The sequence below is a fragment of the Haliotis rufescens genome, unplaced genomic scaffold (assembly GCF_023055435.1).
Source record: "Haliotis rufescens isolate VD_foot unplaced genomic scaffold, xgHalRufe1.0.p SCAF_5, whole genome shotgun sequence".
NCBI classification, from domain to species: Eukaryota; Metazoa; Mollusca; class Gastropoda; order Lepetellida; family Haliotidae; genus Haliotis; species Haliotis rufescens.
Window position 1 is genome coordinate 2,738,051 of NW_025964223.1, and position 20,399 is coordinate 2,758,449.

The window sequence follows — 20,399 nt, forward strand, 5'->3', positions numbered from 1 at the left end:
ATTATAACCACCAGTTCGCCGAAACGTTTTTTAGGTTTAGGTGTAGGGTCACATTTTTAATGAATAGTAAGCAGTACGTCGGAAGACGTTAGTCATGACGGCACCATTCAGGTTCTTTGATCTTATCAGTTTGCATTATCATCATCATCATTATAATCACCAGTTCGCCGAAACGTTTTTAGGTTAAGGTGTAGGGTCACATTATTAATGAATAGTAAGCAGTACATCGGATGACGACACTCATTGTGTTATGCATTAATGCGCCAGTGCGATCATGAGAATAGACAAAATGCATCGATTGGATGCTAAAGAGATGCGATTTTAGGGTGTGTAAGAAACAGATTACTGCACTCGTGCCTGTCAGATACCATTTATCTTACAACTCGTTGTTTAAAGCGTATTTCGCGCGTTATATACGTTTTGAAACAACTCATTGTAAGATAAATGGTATCTGACAGACACTCGTCTAGTAATCTCTATGTACCATATGTTCCTGTGGTTGTTCGGGTGAACGCTTCACTTGCCTTTGCATGTGTTTGTTCGGAGGACTCCCTCACCTTTTCGCAAACACTTGGTATCATCACCATTGTGATTCATAAACACATGCTTATGATATTGTCGCGATCGTACGACGGTGGAGTAGCCGAAGACCCGGGTTCGATTCCCTACATGTGTACAATGTGTGAAGCCCGTTTCTGGTGTCCCCCGCCGTAATGCTGCTGTAAATATTACTAAAAGCGGCGTGAAACCAAACTGACTCAAGCAACAGTCGCAAACACACGCAAACAAACTTGTGTTAGTAAGCATATAGCCTTCAACAGGTTAGTCCCTGCTATTTCGCTACATACAGACGATTACAATTTGTGGAAACATCAAGAAAACGGGTACATTAGTAATCCACTCTGAGAGAGCAAAGGTCGGCTTCGTAAAGGATTGACTGTAAGATCAGGCAGGCTGGTATGTGGCTCGTAGTCTTCCGCCGACATAGTCACGGGACGTGACGGGTTTATATTTGTTGGACCCATCCAGACACTCAATAACAACCTCATCGTCAGGATCCACAAACAGGGCAACAGACTGTCGACAACAAGCCTTCATCTTCTCGTGGTGTGGGATGATCACTCGGTGGACCTGGTGACATGAGACAATTGTGGTATGCAGTTTACATATGCAGTGTGTACAGTCTGCTTGTGGGGATCTAATAAAGCAATAGACTGTTTCAATTAGGATCCAATTAGTTTGTTACTGCTGTTTAATCCTCTTAATCATGTTATCCTTATCCTTACTGTACATCTAGCTTCATAACCCCTGTGCTTCATCACCTGTGTGCTATTTGTTATCCTTACTGTACATCTGGCTTCATCACCTGTGTGCTATTTGTTATCCTTACCGTACATCTGGCTTCACTACCCGTGTGCTTCATCACCCGTGTGCTATTTGTTATCCTTACTGTACATCTGGCTTCATTACCTGTGTGCTTCACTACCTGTGTGCTATTTGTTATCCTTACTGTACATCTGGCTTCATCACCTGTGTGTTATTTGTTATTCTTACTGTACATCTGGCTTCACTACCTGTGTACTATTTGTTATCCTTACTGTACATCTGGCTTCATCACCCGTGTGTTATTTGTTATCCTTACTGTACATCTGGCTTCACTACCTGTGTGCTATTTGTTATCCTTACTGTACATCTGGCTTCATCACCTGTGAGCTATTTTTTATTCATACTGTACATCTGGCTTCATTACCCGTGTGCTTCATTACCATGTACTATTTGTTATCCATACTGTACATCTGGCTTCATTACCCATGTGCTTCATTACCATGTGCTATTTGTTATCCTTACAGTACATCTGGCTTCACTACCCCTGTGCTTCATCACCTGTGTGCTATTTGTTATCCTTACTGTACATCTAGCTTCATCAACTGTGTGCTATTTGTTATCCTTACTGTACATGTGGCTTCATTACCTGTGTGCTATTTGTTATCCTTACTGTACATCTGGCTTCACTACCCATGTGCTTCATCACCTGTGTGCTATTTGTTATTCTTACTGTACATCTGGCTTCATCACCTGTGTGATATTTGTTATCCTAACTGTACATTTGGCTTCATTACCCCTTTGCTTCATCACCTGTGTGCTATTTGTTATTTTTACTGTACATTTGGCTTCATTACCCCTGTGCTTCATTACCATGGGCTATATGTTAATCTTATTGTACATCTGGCTTCATTACCTGTGTGCTTCATCACCTGTGTGCTATTTGTTATCCTTACTGTACATCTAGCTTCATCAACTGTGTGCTATTTGTTATTCTAACTGTACATCTGGCTTCATCACCTGTTTGCTATTTGTTATCCTTACTGTACATCTAGCTTCATCAACTGTGTGCTATTTGTTATCCTTACTGTACATGTGGCTTCATTTCCCGTGTGCTATTTGTTATTCTTACTGTACATCTGGCTTCATTACCCGTGTGCTATTTGTTATACTTACTGTTCATCTTGCTTCGTAACCTGTGTGCTATTTGTTATTCTTACTGTACATCTGGCTTCATCACCTGTGTGATATTTGTTATTCTTACTGTACATCTGGCTTCATTACCTGTGTACTATTTGTTATCCTTACTGTACATCTGGCTTCATCACCTGTTTGCTATTTGTTATCCTTACTGTACATCTAGCTTCATCAACTGTGTGCTATTTGTTATCCTTACTGTACATCTGGCTTCATTACCTGTGTGCTATTTGTTATCCTTACTGTACATCTGGCTTCACTACCCATGTGCTTCATCACCTGTGTGCTATTTGTTATTCTTACTGTACATCTGGCTTCATCACCTGTGTGATATTTGTTATCCTAACTGTACATTTGGCTTCATTACCCCTTTGCTTCATCATCTGTGTGCTATTTGTTATTTTTACTGTACATTTGGCTTCATCACCCGTGTGTTATTTGTTATCCTTACTGTACATCTGGCTTCACTACCTGTGTGCTATTTGTTATCCTTACTGTACATCTGGCTTCACTACCCATGTGCTTCATCACCTGTGTGCTATTTGTTATTCTTACTGTACATCTGGCTTCATCACCTGTTTGATATTTGTTATCCTAACTGTACATTTGGCTTCATTACCCCTTTGCTTCATCACCTGTGTGCTATTTGTTATTTTTACTGTACATTTGGCTTCATTACCCCTGTGCTTCATTACCATGGGCTATATCTTAATCTTATTGTACATCTGGCTTCATTACCTGTGTGCTTCATCACCTGTGTGCTATTTGTTATCCTTACTGTACATCTAGCTTCATCAACTGTGTGCTATTTGTTATTCTAACTGTACATCTGGCTTCATCACCTGTTTGCTATTTGTTATCCTTACTGTACATCTAGCTTCATCAACTGTGTGCTATTTGTTATCCTTACTGTACATTTGGCTTCATTTCCCGTGTGCTATTTGTTATTCTTACTGTACATCTGGCTGCATTACCCGTGAGCTATTTGTTATACTTACTGTTGATCTTGCTTCGTAACCTGTGTGCTATTTGTTATTCTTACTGTACATCTGGCTTCATCACCTGTGTGCTATTTGTTATTCTTACTGTACATCTGGCTTCATCACCTGTGTGATATTTGTTATTCTTACTGTACATCTGGCTTCATTACCTGTGTACTATTTGTTATCCTTACTGTACATCTGGCTTCATCACCTGTTTGCTATTTGTTATCCTTACTGTACATCTAGCTTCATCAACTGTGTGCTATTTGTTATCCTTACTGTACATGTGGCTTCATTACCCGTGGGCTATTTGTTATCCTTACTGTTCATCTTGCTTCATCAACTGTGTGCTATTTGTTATCCTTACTGTACATCTGCCTTCATTACCTGTGTGCTATTTGTTATCCTTACTGTACATCTGGCTTCATCACCTGTTTGCTATTTGTTATCCTTACTGTACATCTAGCTTCATCAACTGTGTGCTATTTGTTATCCTTACTGTACATGTGGCTTCATTACCTGTGTGCTATTTGTTATCCTTACTGTACATCTAGCTTCATCAACTGTGTGCTATTAGTTATCCTTACTGTACATGTGGCTTCATTACCCGTGTGCTATTTGTTATCCTTACTGTTCATCTTGCTTCGTAACCTGTGTGCTATTTGTTATTCTTACTGTACGTCTGCCTTCATCACCTGTTTGTTATCCTTACTGTACATCTAGCTTCATCAACTGTGTGCTATTTGTTATCCTTACTGTACATGTGGCTTCATTACCCGTGTGCTATTTGTTATCCTTACTGTTCATCTTGCTTCGTAACCTGTGTGCTATTTGTTATTCTTACTGTACATCTGCCTTCATCACCTGTTTGTTATCCTTACTGTACATCTAGCTTCATCAACTGTGTGCTATTTGTTATCCTTACTGTACATCTAGCTTCATCAACTGTGTGCTGTTTGTTATCCTTACTGTACATCTGACTTCATTACCTGTTTGTTATCCTTACTGTACATCTAGCTTCATCAACTGTGTGCTATTTGTTATCCTTACTGTACATCTGGCTTCATTAACTGTGTGCTATTTGTTATCCTTACTGTACATCTGACTTCATTACCTGTTTGTTATCCTTACTGTACATCTAGCTTCATCAACTGTGTGCTGTTTGTTATCCTTACTGTACATCTAGCTTCATCAACTGTGTGCTGTTTGTTATCCTTACTGTACATCTGGCTTCATTACCTGTTTGTTATCCTTACTGTACATCTAGCTTCATCAACTGTGTGTTATATGTTATTCTTACTGTACATCTAGCTTCATCAACTGTGTGCTGTTTGTTATCCTTACTGTACATCTGGCTATCTGTGTGCTATTTGTTATCCTTACTGTACATGTGGCTTCATTACCCGTATGCTATTTGTTATCCTTACTGTTCATCTTGCTTCGTAACCTGTTTGCTATTTGTTATCTTTACTGTACATCTGGCTTCACTACCTGTATGCTATTTGTTATCCTTACTGTACATCTGGCTTGATCACCTGTTTCCTATTTGTTATCCTTACTGTTCATCTTGCTTCGTAACCTGTGTGCTATTTGTTATTCTTACTGTACATCTGGCTTCATTACCAATGTGCTATTTGTTATCCTTACTGTACATGTGGCTTCATTACCCGTGTGCTATTTGTTATCCTTACTGTACATCTTGCTTCGTAACCTGTGTGCTATTATTGATCCTTACTGTACATATGGCTTCATTACCCGTGTGCTATTTGTTATCCTTACTGGACATCTGGCTTCATTACCCCTGTGCTATTTGTTATCCTTACTGTACACCTGGCTTCATTACCCCTGTGCTATTTGTTAACCTTACTGTTCATCTTGCTTCGTAACCTGTGTGCTATTTGTTATCCTTACTGTACATCTAGCTTTGTTACCCGTGTGCTATTTGTTATCCTTACTGTACATCTGGCTTCATCACCTGTGTGCTATTTGTTATTCTTACTGTTCATCTTGCTTCGTAACCTGTGTGCTATTTGTTATCCTTACTGTACATCTAGCTTCATTACCCGTGTGCTATTTGTTATCCTTACTGTACATCTGGCTTCATTACCCCTGTGCTATTTGTTAACCTTACTGTTCATCTTGCTTCGTAACCTGTGTGCTATTTGTTATTCTTACTGTACATCTGGCTTCATTACCCCTGTGCTATTTGTCATCCTTACTGTACATCTGGCTTCATTACCTGTGTGCTATTTGTTATCCTTCCTGTACATCTGGCTTCATCACCTGTGTGCTATTTGTTATCCTTACTGTACATCTAGCTTTGTTACCCGTGTGCTATTTGTTATCCTTACTGTACATCTGGCTTCATCACCTGTGTGCTATTTGTTATTCTTACTGTTCATCTTGCTTCGTAACCTGTGTGCTATTTGTTATCCTTACTGTACATCTAGCTTCATTACCCGTGTGCTATTTGTTATCCTTACTGTACATCTGGCTTCATTACCCCTGTGCTATTTGTTAACCTTACTGTTCATCTTGCTTCGTAACCTGTGTGCTATTTGTTATTCTTACTGTACATCTGGCTTCATTACCCCTGTGCTATTTGTCATCCTTACTGTACATCTGGCTTCATTACCTGTGTGCTATTTGTTATCCTTCCTGTACATCTGGCTTCATCACCTGTGTGCTATTTGTTATTCTTACTGTTCATCTTGCTTCGTAACCTGTGTGCTATTTGTTATCCTTACTGTACATCTAGCTTCATTACCCGTGTGCTATTTGTTATCCTTACTGTACATCTGGCTTCATTACCCGTGTGCTATTTGTTATCCTTACTGGACATCTGGCTTCATTACCCGTGTGCTATTTGTTATCCTTACTGGACATCTGGCTTCATTACCCGTGTGCTATTTGTTATCCTTACTGTACATCTGGCTTCATCCAATCACCTGTATTCTACTTGTTATCTATTATCTTGTTGTCAATTTAATCTGCTGCTTATCCCAACATATCATACATATATACCTCTCATCACTTGGTTGTTGTCACTCCAGCTTCATAATAACGTATACATTGAAACGTTGCTATATGCAATAAACAAGAGGTTTTTTATCCATAAAGTTGAACGTTTTTTTCTAGAATGCAAAGCACCAGACAGTACGTATTAGCATATGCTTTAAGTTGATTATGTCCCTCAACAGACACAGCAGTTTTATGGAAGTCGGTCGGAAGCTATAAATATGCCTGACAAGGTGGACGTGGTTTTCTGTACATATTAACTGGCTAACGTGGGTAGATTGGACAATTTATGGTACTAGAAATTAAACATGTAAAACATGTTACAACCAAATTTATTCATAACATACCGTAGCTTTTAGTTTGTCGGCGGTCCATCTCTGCATGAGGTCTCCAATATTGACGACTATAGTGCCTTCAATTGGAATGACTGGCATGAACTCTCCAATTGGTGAAACAATCTGTGAATAGAAACAGTTTGAGTAGGATCTAACAGTGTAGACCGTAACCATGACAGTGTAGACCGTAACCATAACACTGTAGACTGTAACCATGACACTGTAGACTGTAATCATGACAGGGTGGACCGTTACCATAACACTGTAGACTGTAACCATGACAGTGTAGACCGTAACCATAACACTGTAGACTGTAACCATGACAGGGTGGACCGTAACCATGACGGAGTGGACCATAACCATGACAGTGTGGACCATAACCATAACACTGTAGAACGTAACCATGACAGTATGGACTGTAACCACGACAGTGTGGATTGTAACTATAACACTGTAGACTGTAACCATAACACTCTAGACCGTAACCATGACAGAGTGGACCATAACCATGACAGTGTGGACCGTAACCATAACACTGTAGACCGTAACCATGACAGTGTAGACTGTAACCACGACAGTGTGGATTGTAACTATAACACTGTAGACTGTAACCATAACACTATAGACCGTAACCATAACACTGTAGACCGTAACCATGACAGGGTGGACCGTAACCATGACAGAATGGACCATAACCATGACAGTGTGGACTGTAACCATGACAGAGTGGACCGCAACCATGACAGTGTTGACCATAACCATAACACTGTAGACCGTAACCATGACAGTGTGGACTGTAACCACGACAGTGTGGATTGTAACTATAACACTGTAGACTGTTACCATAACACTGTAGACTGTAACCATAACACTGTAGACTGTAACAATAACGCATTAGACTGTAACCATGACACTGTAGACTGTAACCACAACGCTGTAGACTGTACCCATGACAGTGTAGACTGTAATCATGACAGTGTGGACTGTAACCACGACAGTGTGGATTGTAACGATAACACTGTAGACTGTAGCCATAACACTGTAGACTGTAATCATGAGAGGGTGGACTGTAACCACGACAGTGTGGATTGTAACTATAACACTGTAGACTGTAACCAAACACTGTAGACTGTAATCATGACAGGGTGGACTGTAACCATAACACTGTAGACTGTAATCATGACAGGGTGGACTGTAACCATAACACTGTAGACTGTAATCATGACAGGGTAGACTGTAACCATAACACTGTAGACTGTAACCATGACAGTATGGACCGTAACCATGACACTTTAAAGACCAAGAAAGCAGTGCCTGTGTGTAAGTGCTGATTATTATAAACAGTTTGATTGAGGCATCATGACATGTGATCACCACCATCAACTACATACTCGCACAATACACACCTCCAGCCCACCACACTGGTCCTGAAATAGGAGGGTTACAGTCCCGTAGTCGCTGTGTTCGCCACACCTCAACTGACCAGGCTTTACAGCTGAAGTTAAGAATAGACACATACAGATAGATACGCAATAAGTCACAAACAACAAGTAAGAACGAAGCGTGATTTATGATACACTTCAGAGTGAAAGACTGAGTATTCTGAAGTTGAGAAAAGTGATATTTTCATTGCAGTGAACATAACATTTGGTAGCTCACTGCAGTGAACACAACACTTGATATTTCACTGCAGTGAAGATAACACTTTGACGGAACTGTTGTCATACAACAGTTACCTCCCCTCAATTTTTCTCCTTTTACCGTTAGAGACGGTACACAAACTGGTGACGTCGTTTTTACGTTAGTTCCACATTGACAAGGCAACATAATGACGGATGGTCATTTATGGAGTTAATATCGCTTCTTGCCGTTTGTTATTCTCTCGAAAATGTTTTATCATAAACAGCAATTTCTCGCATCAGAAAGTGGGAGAGATATGACAATCCGTATTTGGAGAAAAGGTACAGATAATAAAGATGGTGAAAATATCCGGTAAATGCCAAACTTAACCCACCTGTTCATAAAATGGACTTGTCCGACATTTCCGAGATTCTATTCAGCGAGTCAACATTATTATGATTTGGGTAAATGTTTTTAAAGCTTAAACATTGTATCAACATCCTTAGAGAGGCTGTACATAATGTTGATATCTCATATAAGACATAAACGACAGCGCCCTTCATCGTTTATTCTCCCTGCAGTTTTTTTTTATTGTAATAATCTCAAACTCTTCATTTATTTCTGAAATAATACACACATGTGGAGACACATTCAAGGTTCATTTCACATGGGGAAGGGAACCCGCTTCCTCAGCGTAAGTAATATAGATGACGTAGGTGCTGGGCAACCCCACCTGGACCAGACCTAGACCCTGAAAATGCACCATGTAAGCACTTTCAAGGCCTAGGTGTTGTCCAGTACCCCCATCATCTATACTACTGTGTAACAAGACAACGCATTATCTAATTGAACATTCCATACATACAGGCCCCCGCAGGTAGAATAGGATAGTATAGGCTTCTTAGGGTACCGGGGCTCTTCTTGCTTCCAAAGCTTTGGTGACAATTACGGAGGAAATTCCTATCCTGTAAAGAGATTGCATATACGTTGCTTTAGCTCACCGTATTAGCTCAACTCATCACCAAGAAAAGTAACAATAGGGTGGGTGATAAGGTTGGTTGGTTTGCTTGTTGCTTGTCTAGCTATATGAAGGCAACTGTTAATAATCGAGTCTAGACCAGACACCCAAGTCATTCACATCATGAGCAGCGATCAAGGCAATTGGTATAAGATGACATGCATCAATCAAGTCAGCCGTTTCCGTTAGTCGCCTCTTACAACAAGCATAGTCGCCTCTTACGGCAAGCATGGGTTACTGAAGACCTATTCTAACCCAATACACAGAGATGTGACAAAAAGCCACTAGGACAGCCCAATACACAGCCATAGGACACAAGCCATTAATCTCCTAAGGGTCAAACCTACCGACAACCCAATACAAAGCGATATGACGTCAAGGATCCGGAGTGCCAGCTTGGTGCTCTGCTCATAGAACTCTCCATAAGCAGTCTCCATTCCAGGCACACTGACTGGCCATTGCTGAAAGTAAAGTATAGTCTCACAGTAATCTACTGTACATCTACTTTGTATCACACTCATGTATTTACTGCACTTCACTTTTCATATGGCCACACCTTTACCTGTACTTTGTGCCACTTCTGATTTAGAGCCATGATTTTCGTATTCATTCAGTTTAGGCCTCAAAGACCATTATTATTAATATAGGTGATCATTCATAACTTTAATGTCGTGTCTTAAAAATTGCCAACCTCTGATATTATTTGTTGTGTTTTTAATGATTGATCGTCTAGAAAAAAACTTCAAAAGCGTGGATTCAAGGACAGATACCTGCATTTACTCCATAAAATGGTTACACAAAGTTGTCATGAATGCGTTCTAAACAGAGAACATGATGTGATCACCATCAAAAAAACTTAAAAACACATACAATTTGATGACATTGAAAGCTATTACTATTTACATGTTTTATGTGGTAACATGACTTCTTTGTGTACTTACAATGTCAAAAGATCCTTCATATGACTTGTAGTTAAAAGATTCCTTGAGGTCTCCCGGCTTTGACACATCCAATCTACAGCATTAAATTTATGTTCCTAATGACAGTGACATAATCATCAGAATATAAAGCACTTCTGAAATGCCGGATGGTTTAAAGTGACAACATAAACACCAGCTACCTTGTATTGGTCACAATAACGAACCATGTAACAACCTTGACCAGAGCAGGATCTGTGTTGCCAATTCTAGTTGGATGCCCTTTGGCCATGCACTGTCCATGACTGCATATGATACAACAAATGTATATGGGATATATAGTACACGTATATCATCACATCTATGCAGTTCATTTCCACGGTTCAACATTAAATAACCTTGAGTTACTTGAGGCAATGAAGTGGAACGTAGATAATAAATGCCATAATACATATAGTATATCATGCACGTAACAAACTTATGTATGTATTTCATTCCACTGTTTCACATTAAATATCCTCCACTTTTGGGGGCTTTGAAACATAATATAGGGACACAAGGCCTGCATCTTAGTATCATATACGTTAGATCTATGAAAGTAATATCATGACACTCCACACAAAGTCGATACCACGTGTAGCGCTACAATAACACAGATGTGGGCATGATTTTGTAATGCCGTGTCTAAAGGGAATGTGTACATTGTTGTAGACTAAGCCTGGAGTAAATTGTTTGATAGGCATTACTTAGAAGTTGACGGATGACAAGATAGACACAATTTTATGGATTACAACTTCTTTAATACTGTGAAAAGCGACGTTTCGGTATAGATCCTTATAACGGTAAAAAGCGACGTTTCGGTATAGATCCTTATAACGGTATAAGGATCTATACCGAAACGTCGCTTTTCACAGTATTAAAGAAGTTATATCCATAAAATTGTGTCTATCTTGTAAGCCTGGAGTGGTGACTCATACCGTTCCATTGCAAAAGCTTGGTATCCATGGAATCCACCGGTCCGAGATGCACATGTTGTCTTTACTGATGTCGGTTGGGTAAAGAAAGTTTTGTTAATCCTAAAGAACTCGTCAATCTGAAACAAATGGGAAAATCAGTTTGTAGATGTTTCTGTGCCATATATCTATCAGTAATTTTTGTTGAGGTAAGGTATAGTGCTTAAGAATATTAACATTTGTGGACTCACATTATACAGAGCAGTAGCGAAAATATTCTTGAACATGATTATGCACACACTGTATATATTTGGAGTGATAGAAGTGTGATATGCTGCCAAATGTATATACTAGTATTTCATTTAAGAATTGACTTTGTGTGAGTTCATTTGATGAAGCAGCATAGATAGGCCCTCACTCTTTGAATGTTCATATTCCAAAGAACGCAGACAAAGTGAAAGTGAATCTTTATATATTTATTCTATTACTATTTTGTTACCTTGAAGTATGTAGAACAATACACAATCTTATGTAGTGACTGCATGTTTTCACTGTTGGGCATGCAACAACCAGCTGTATCGAGGAATGAAATAGTTCCTCAAGAGAAGAAGTGACATGAGCGTATGTAACATTGTTGTATGGTGACATATGTTGTAGTTTGTCTACAACATATATATTCAAATAATATCATTATTAGTAGAGTCAGGTCTGTTAAGAACTACCTCAGTAAGTCAGTCACAATTACAGCGCGTCGTAATACATTCACATTAAGCACAAGACACCAAAATGGCCGACACAATAAACGTGATGGGACAGATTTCAGAAGTTGTTAATAAACCTATGACGATTACTTGTGTTAGTTGGCATTGATCAGTTGGCCGATCATTGAAATATGATTGTAGAAATGTGTCAAATAGATACTAAGGTAAATTCGTAGACTGCGGTAGACAGTCACTGTCAGTCTAGACACAGATCGAGTCGATACTATGATAGTTTAGATCTGCATTGCTTCGTTTTGTTCACTAGGATGGGTCGTAGCTTGGATATATGTGAACGATCTTAATACCAAACGCATGAATTTCTCAATATATGCACAATCATGAGTTCATGATCAAAGGGTCTTAACTATCAGAAACTACGCTTGTGTATGTATTCGTGCTTCGGAATTCTCAGGGGTTTTACCAGGAATGTGGAAGTAGTCCCTCAGTGTTTGTGTCATTTCAAGAATACAGTCTCGTGAAACACTATGGGCGTCAAACTGTGTCGTTCAAACGCTTACGAAAGTCGGTTTCTCGGTCATGTGATCGGCCCTCGCCCGAAGACGGTAATTCATGTGAAGTTCTCATTAATTCTTTTTTATGAATTTTAGAATGAGACATTTATTAATGAAACAAACCAGCGTCAGAACCACCTGTCCAACCTTCAATATAAATGAGGTAACGTTTAACCCCACTTTGAACAGTATTTCACTGACTAGAGTAAGCTTGATGTGCGAAGAAATCCCAAAGAATTGGGACCGAACATATATTTTCTCTCTGTGTGTAGTGACCCGTGAAGATCAAGGGTAGAACCCATGCTTGCCGTAAAAACCGACAATGCTTGACGTGAGAGGCGACTAACAGTACTGGGTGGTCAGGCTCGCTGACTTGCTTGATGCATGGCATCGTATCCTAATTCCGTTGGTCGATGCTCATGATGTGAATCACTGCATTGTCTGGTCCAGACTCGATTATTTACGTCATATAGCTGGAATATTGATGAGTGCGGCGTTAAACAACAAATAGAAAACAAACAAACGTAATAATGTTCATGAATCACACAATCATGTAACGGAATGAGCAGTGTATAAACGCATTAGATTTATATACAAATATTGGTATTTGGTGGTTATATTGAATTTCCGCACATTAACTACAAGGGAGATAACTCAATGACTTCTTGTGAAACAACTGGTTTGGGTAAATCCTGAGAGGGATATTAATAAGTATATTCAGACAATAACAATCAACATTGATATCTAAACTCGCCAAACCATAGCATTTAACAGATAAATATTGATATTTAGTGGTTATATTGGATTAATGCAAATGATTGAGTATTCTACATGCATCCTTGGGTCTGTTTACCCCAATGTAGAAGTTCAAATCATCTATACCTATACCTATCTATCAGCTATACCTCAGTGAGTTAGTGTGCCAAATTATATGCATATAAGTCCTAGCACACTGTTTTATAGTTAAAAGATTTAACAGTGTAAACACACATTTAGGAAACTTGTTGGCCATCTTGTAATTGGCTGCCATCTTGAATGTTTGCACATTTGTCAATAGTAGAAAACGTTCTCTAGTTGTGAATATGTTTTCAGAAACATAACATGGCTATTGCGCAATACAACACATGCTTTTTTCATCAAAATATTGAACCTCATCTGAAATATGGAAGATATATTGATAATTGGCGATCATATTGGATTATGCAAATTAGACATATTTCATAAACTAGGATTGCTTGTGACTTTTAGTATGTTGTTCTTGAGACCTTGTAGAAATGCATTGTGGTAAAATAAATTCTGTTGCAATTTGTTCCAAGTTGAGTAAAAAAATGGCCTAGATTGCCAGGACTATAAAGGGGAATCCCCTCAGAGGCGGAATTTGTCCTTTGGGGACGATTTCGCCTGTCGATTTTATCGTCCGTTTTATCTATTTCCCATTTTCAAATTTATTTTTTGTCAAGCATTTCTGATTAAGAATGCCCTAAAGTAATAAATTCTGCAAAGTTCCCATGTTGAGTTTACTTGATCTTTAAACATAGACAGTTTCAAGATATACACGAAATACATAAATAATTACACTAAAATACAACATATAGACTTGAGACTTCATTCTTTATGTCCATAATAATAATAGTAGTTTTTTCTAACGAGCCAAGGATGTGGGGCATAATTTCAATGTCAGTGTTAATTCTGTTCATGGTTCTGTACTGTTGGACGGTACAGAAATGAGTATCAACCAGGCGAAGTGCCATGTCGAATCGGCCCAGAGAGAGGCCATGCTTCTGAACGACCACTGCATCGAGTTTATGTGCAGTGTGTTGAGAAGATCAGCAATCCTGCAGAGTCATTTGCTTGGATGAAGTCGGCTGGCCTGAAAGCTAAACAGAAGGCTTCTGTTTGCTGGTCAAGGCCAGTCACTTCCCACTCGAAACCGTCAATGTGTGATTTTGCATCAACATGTAAATATGAAATGTAGCTTATGCAATGAATTTAATGAGCCTGTCCAACACATTGTCAGTGGATGCCCAGCTTTAGCACAGACACGGTATCTTACGCGACATGATGGTGTAGCTCGGTCATCGTATTACCGTCTTCGCCATGCTTGTGGTTTTGACACTGAGGTCCACCCATGGTACGACCCAGAATATGTAGAGGGCGTCATGGAAAATGATAAATACAAAATTCTTTGGAATATGCCCGTTTACAGTCTCAGACGTATCCAGGCCAACATGCCGGATCTTGTCCTTTTTGATAAATCCAATGAAATCATTTAAATCTTTAAATTTTCTGTCCCTATTGACAGTAATGTAATTGACAAGATTCAGGGAAAAACGGCAAATATTCAGACCTCGCTTTCGAAATATCACGCTTGCATCCTATGTACCAAGTTGTCCGACTCCCCATTGTTCTCGTTGCCTTAGGTTTGGTACCTCCCAATCTGCTGACTGACATTGGGAGAGTACCCGGGTTTGCTACCAGGAATATAGCCCTTCTGACAATCTGGGTAATGCAGAAGGCTGCAGTGTTGGGGAGTCTTCACATACTCCGAAAAGTTCCGGGAAGGGTTTGACAAGGCAGCGGTTCCTAGGAGAAGTCCCATTCGCTGTCTAGGCTGCGTGTAGAGTGGACAAGGGCCCTGAACTGATGATGAGCCTAACAAGCCTGACTGTGCTAGGATCACCCAAACCCTCTTTGCTGCATTTTTTTTATTTTAATCTGTAAATGGTAATAATTATAATGTATCGTCTGTGCTTGGCGATTTCTGGAAACAACGGGGTTTTTTTGTAAGAAATATGTCTAAATATTATTACCCTGCATGACCAATTTCGATGGTGTTAAGAAATATGATGCAAAAACTAATCACAATTTGTAACAGATGAACAGATAAATGTCCTGACAGTTTATGTTTGTGAGAAATATGTTTAATATTATTACCCAGCATAATCATTTTCTATGGCATTAAGAGATATGATGCTAATATTATTCATCTGCCCATACGCAATTTCCAATAAATATTTAACTGGCATGTCACCTGCGAATGTTAATTATGCCTAAGTATCTCACCGAGCGAGTCCAATTAATGGGAAGGGTTTGACAAGGCAGCGGTTCCTGGGCGAAGTCCCATTCGCTTTCTAGGCTGCGTGTAGAGTGGACAAGGGCCCTGAACTGATGATGAGCCTAACAAGCCTGACTGTGCCAGGATCACCCAAACCCTCTTTGCTGCATTTTTTTTATTTTAATCTGTAAATGGTAATAATTATAATGTATCGTCTGTGCTTGGCGATTTCTGGAAACAACGATTTTTTCTTTGTAAGAAATATGTCTAAATATTATTACCCTTCATGACTAAATATTATTACCCTGCATGACCAATTTCGATGGTGTTAAGAAATATGATGCAAAAACTAATCACACAATTTGTAACAGATGAACAGATACATGTCCTGACAGTTTATGTTTGTGAGAAATATGTTTAATATTATTACCCAGCATAATCATTTTCTATGGCATTAAGAGATATGATGCTAATATTATTCATCTGCCCATACGCAATTTCCAATAAATATTTAACTGGCATGTCACCTGCGAATGTTAATTATGCCTAAGTATCTCACCGAGCGAGTCCAATTTCAATTTTCACCAGTTTCAGTGGTATTGTCATGACGTCATACACAGAATAATAGCATGACAAAGTATAGAATATCCGACCTGTGAAGATCGAGGTTACAATCGGTCTTCAGCGACCCATGCTTCCGTAAAAAGTGACTATGCTTGTCGTGAGAGGCGACTAACGGGATCGGGTGATCAGACTCGCGGACTTGGTTGATGCATGTCATCGTATTCCAATTGAGTGGATCGATGCTCATGATGCCATTCACCAGATTGGCTGATCCGGACTCGATGATTTACAGACCGCCGTCATATAGCTGGAATATTGCTGAGCGCGGAGTTTAATAACAAACAAACAAAGCATTTTCAAACCATAATTAATTTAGCCAAACGCTACATGATATCTTCAGGCAAACAGAATCACTATATCAACGGCCAGGATGGGCCTCGTTTGCCCAGTTGGCTTAGGTACTACGATGGAACCTATAGCTTCTGACCTCTGATCAGCGATGGTTCGACACCCAGCTCCAGCTACATGGGAAGGGCTGTCGAAAGTCGGTGGTTCAGCCCGGGCTCTACTGTTTTCTCCGCCTATCAACACAGGCCACTGTCATATACATGAAATATTCCAAACAGCTGCGTAGAGCAATAATAAAAATAATAATGGTTGAGGTATCTTAATATACTTACATCTAATCCCCTTAGTATCCCCCGCCCAACGAAGTTGACGGGGGATATAGAAACGGGCCCTGTCCGTCCGTCCGTCCGTCCGTCACGTTTTGTTTCCGGAGCATAACTCATAAACCGTTCAATATTTTATCATCAAACTTTGCAGGTCTGTCAGGTACAAGCTGAACTGGTGCCTTTTGCTATATAGAAATTTTAGATATTTTACATGGCAACAAGATGGACTAAGGTTCTGTCAGGGTAGGGTTTGTTTCCGGAGCATAACTCATAAACCGTTTTCCATGACAAGTTCCACCTCGGTTAGAAAAGGTTAGGGTTTGTTTAGATTTAATTATGTCATAAGTTCTGCAACAGGGGCAGGGGATATAGCCACGTTAGTGGCAAACTCTTGTTTGTCAGGCTGTGTCAACTGCACAAGACATTCCACTAAAACAATCAGTTTGCAAACTGACAGCATGTCATTTTTTCCCCCAAGGGATACTAGTATAACTCTCGTCCAAACTCTTTAACACTTAACCAAAAGCTCGATCAACATTACAAGGGGGGTGGGCCGAAAACTAGTCCATATTTTCATAAAACGTCGAGCTACCTTGAACCGACAAGAAGGTTATGTTAACAGTCGGATACACCACCTAGCATACGGGAAACCCATTAACCGTTATTCTGATTTCATCTGTCCCTTTATATTTGTTCGAAGGGATAAAGATGCGTCTTGTTATGGTGGTTGTATGTATTTGCCTTGAAGTCATAACTCACAGTGAACTACGGTTTAAACGAACTCAAGGGGCCACTAATTTTAGTTCGTTATAACCGTAGTTCGTTATGAGCATACATACAGCATGTCAACAGAAACTATACAGCAAATGGACGGGATCAAAACTCATTTCGCTAGATCCGCCAGTTCGTTATAAGCATGTTCGTTATAAAAGTAGTTTACTGTATGGATGATGAAAGCAGGGGTCCTAGCTAAAACGGCTCCGGGGATACATTTAGATTCGTTATGAACACGGCCACGTCAGCTTCAGCTAAATGTAACAGAAGACGCCGTAGCATGTATGTAGTATGAGGTAGACCTTGATATAAATACCATGATAAGAGGGTTGCCACAAACATATGTGTTTTGATAAATAATAAATTTGTGTTCTAGATAATGGTGATGGAATGTTTAAACATTATTTTAAAGCAAAAACATTGACCACAAGGCATTAGACCAACATATGTACATTTCTCCGTCTTTGAAAATGACAGATTTGGTGGTAGGACTGTTTTGGTTTGGAAAAGAATAAACATGTGAATATGTTCATTTGTAATCTTTTCTAACTATTCGGATCCCATTTCAAGGATGTACAACTTTTGAACACGAATAACATATTGGCTTTGTAAAAGTTAATTAAAAAATATGCCAGTGGCCCTGTACTATTGTGATGAATATACAGCACTGATGGGGTCGTAAACCAAATCTTCAGCAACCCGTGCTTGTCATAAGAGGCGACTATGCCTGTCGTTATAGGCGACTAACGGGATCGGGTGGTCAGGCTCGCTGACTTGGTTGATGCATGTCATCGTATCCCCATATGCGTGGATCGATGCTCATGATGTGAATCACTGGATTGTCTGGTCCAGACTCGATTATTTACATACCGCCGTCATTTATGTAGAGCATTTATGTTCAAGCTCGACTTCCCTTCAACACTGATTCTAAAGGACATGTTCCTCCGTTCCCGTGGTCTTCGTGTCAACCAATGACCATTATCTCACTTACCTTCTCTTGTGGCAATCCGTGATTTTTAATGTATAGAAACCCGACTGTGCTCAATGCGTGGTAGACGTTGGCTGCAAGTGTTTCTAAATCCGAATCCGCCACTGATTCCTTGTTTGTTATTTGCAAACCATAGACAGAGAAATCTATTATCGGCACTGTATCTTCCATCATGTCAGTCACTTGTGAAAAGCAGGCAGTACTGAGACTATATCTAACGCTGAGACTTATATACCAATGCGTGATGTTATGTTGTATTAATGCTGTGGCTTGTTATTGCTGGAGCTTGGAGGTATAAAAATGTATGCCACCATTCCATCTGTAGCACGGCATCTGGCACCAAGGTAAGGGCCAATTGTGTCATTAGGTAAGAAATAAATAACGATTGGGAGTTTTGTATCGTACAATAAAACACTGCAGGGAGAATAAACCATGAGGGGCGCATGAGATTGCTATGTGCTTGTGTCTCTGCCCTTGGCTTGTAGATGGGTCTTGATGGACTTGCCGCTAGAGAAGGTGACATCTATGTAGGCTTTGTTCTTGATGAAGCGGGAATCTGATGAGTGACAGGGCCTTGGTAGGGTATGGTGACTCTGATGGGCGAAGGAGCTGGTTTGGGCCTGGGGTTGGAGTCCTTGAGGGTCTTGCGGATGGTTTTGGAGACTTGGTGGGCAGATATAGCTGTTGAGGGAGGTGAATGTTTCCTTGAGATGGTCCAGTTCACTGCTTAGGGCATCAGGGTGACAAATGGATTTGGCACGTCGGGTGAGGGTGGCGATGATGGCTTGTTTTATCTGGAGATGGTGGCAGGAGTTGTAGTGGATGTACTGGTTTGTGTGTGTTGGCTTGCGGTACACTGATGTTCTTAGTGCATCATCTGTGGTTTGGGGGGACACGTCTAGGAAAGGAAGATGTTGATTAGTGTCGGTTTTCATGGTGAACTGGATTCTCTGGTGCTCGGCGTTGAGATGTTCAAGGAACTCTGTGGGGTCGTTCTGGTGGGCTATGGTGGTGAATGTGTCGTCTACGTTTCGGTACCAGCAGAGGGGATGGAATGGTGCTGTGGAGAGGGGTGATTCTTCGAGGGATGTCGTGGAGATTTCAGTGATGAGAGGAGATAGGGAGGTGCCCATAGGTCCTCCTGATGTGTATCACTTCTAAATGCCTTTCAAAGACGTAAGTATTCTGACGCCAAACAGCTGCACTCTGGCCAAGCGACGAAGACCTGGAAACAAACCATCTCCACTGGCCACGTGATGAGAATGTAGGAGACATGTTCACTGGCCACGTGATCAGTTTGTAGGAGTCACTTTCACAGCCCACGTGATCAATATGTAGGAGTCACTTTCACTGCCCACGTGATCAATATGTAGGAGTCACTTTCAAAGCCCACGTGATCAATATGTAGGAGTCACTTTCACAGCCCACGTGATCAATATGTAGGAGCCACTTTCACAGCCCACGTGATCAATATGTAGGAGCCATTGTCACAGCCCACGTGATCAGTATGTAGTGGCCACTTTCACAGCCCACGTGATCAGTATGTAGGAGTCACTTCCACAGCCCACGTTATCAGTAAGTAGGAATCACTACCACAGACCACGTGATCAGTATGTAGGAGCCACTTTCACAGCCCACGTGATCAGTATGTAAGAGTCACTTCCACAGCCCACGTTATCAGTATGTAGGAATCACTACCACAGCCCA

At 40.2% G+C, this 20,399-nt stretch overlaps 3 protein-coding genes across 3 annotated transcripts; all 3 read right to left on the reverse strand.

Moving 5' to 3' along the window:
• Window positions 1-939: 939 nt before the first annotated feature.
• Window positions 940-8,343, reverse strand: LOC125372886 (UPF0676 protein C1494.01-like). The gene is made up of 3 exons (XM_048383589.1): window positions 8,263-8,343; window positions 6,869-6,979; window positions 940-1,131 (listed from the first exon to the last, which is right to left on the reverse strand). The coding sequence occupies exons 2-3, from the start codon at window positions 6,953-6,955 to the stop codon at window positions 946-948; spliced, it is 273 nt and encodes a 90-aa protein (XP_048239546.1). The 5' UTR covers window positions 6,956-6,979; window positions 8,263-8,343; the 3' UTR covers window positions 940-945.
• Window positions 8,344-10,270: 1,927 nt separating this feature from the next.
• On the reverse strand, window positions 10,271-18,880 carry LOC124128548 (2-oxoglutarate-Fe(II) type oxidoreductase ppzC-like). The gene is made up of 4 exons (XM_048383776.1): window positions 18,696-18,880; window positions 11,389-11,504; window positions 10,436-10,508; window positions 10,271-10,312 (listed from the first exon to the last, which is right to left on the reverse strand). Exons 1-4 carry the CDS (start codon window positions 18,864-18,866, stop codon window positions 10,271-10,273), a joined length of 402 nt encoding a protein of 133 aa, XP_048239733.1. The 5' UTR covers window positions 18,867-18,880.
• Window positions 18,881-19,144: 264 nt separating this feature from the next.
• LOC124110877 lies at window positions 19,145-19,825 on the reverse strand. The gene has a single exon (XM_046470343.2). It carries the CDS (start codon window positions 19,823-19,825, stop codon window positions 19,145-19,147), a length of 681 nt encoding a protein of 226 aa, XP_046326299.2.
• Window positions 19,826-20,399: the final 574 nt, after the last annotated feature.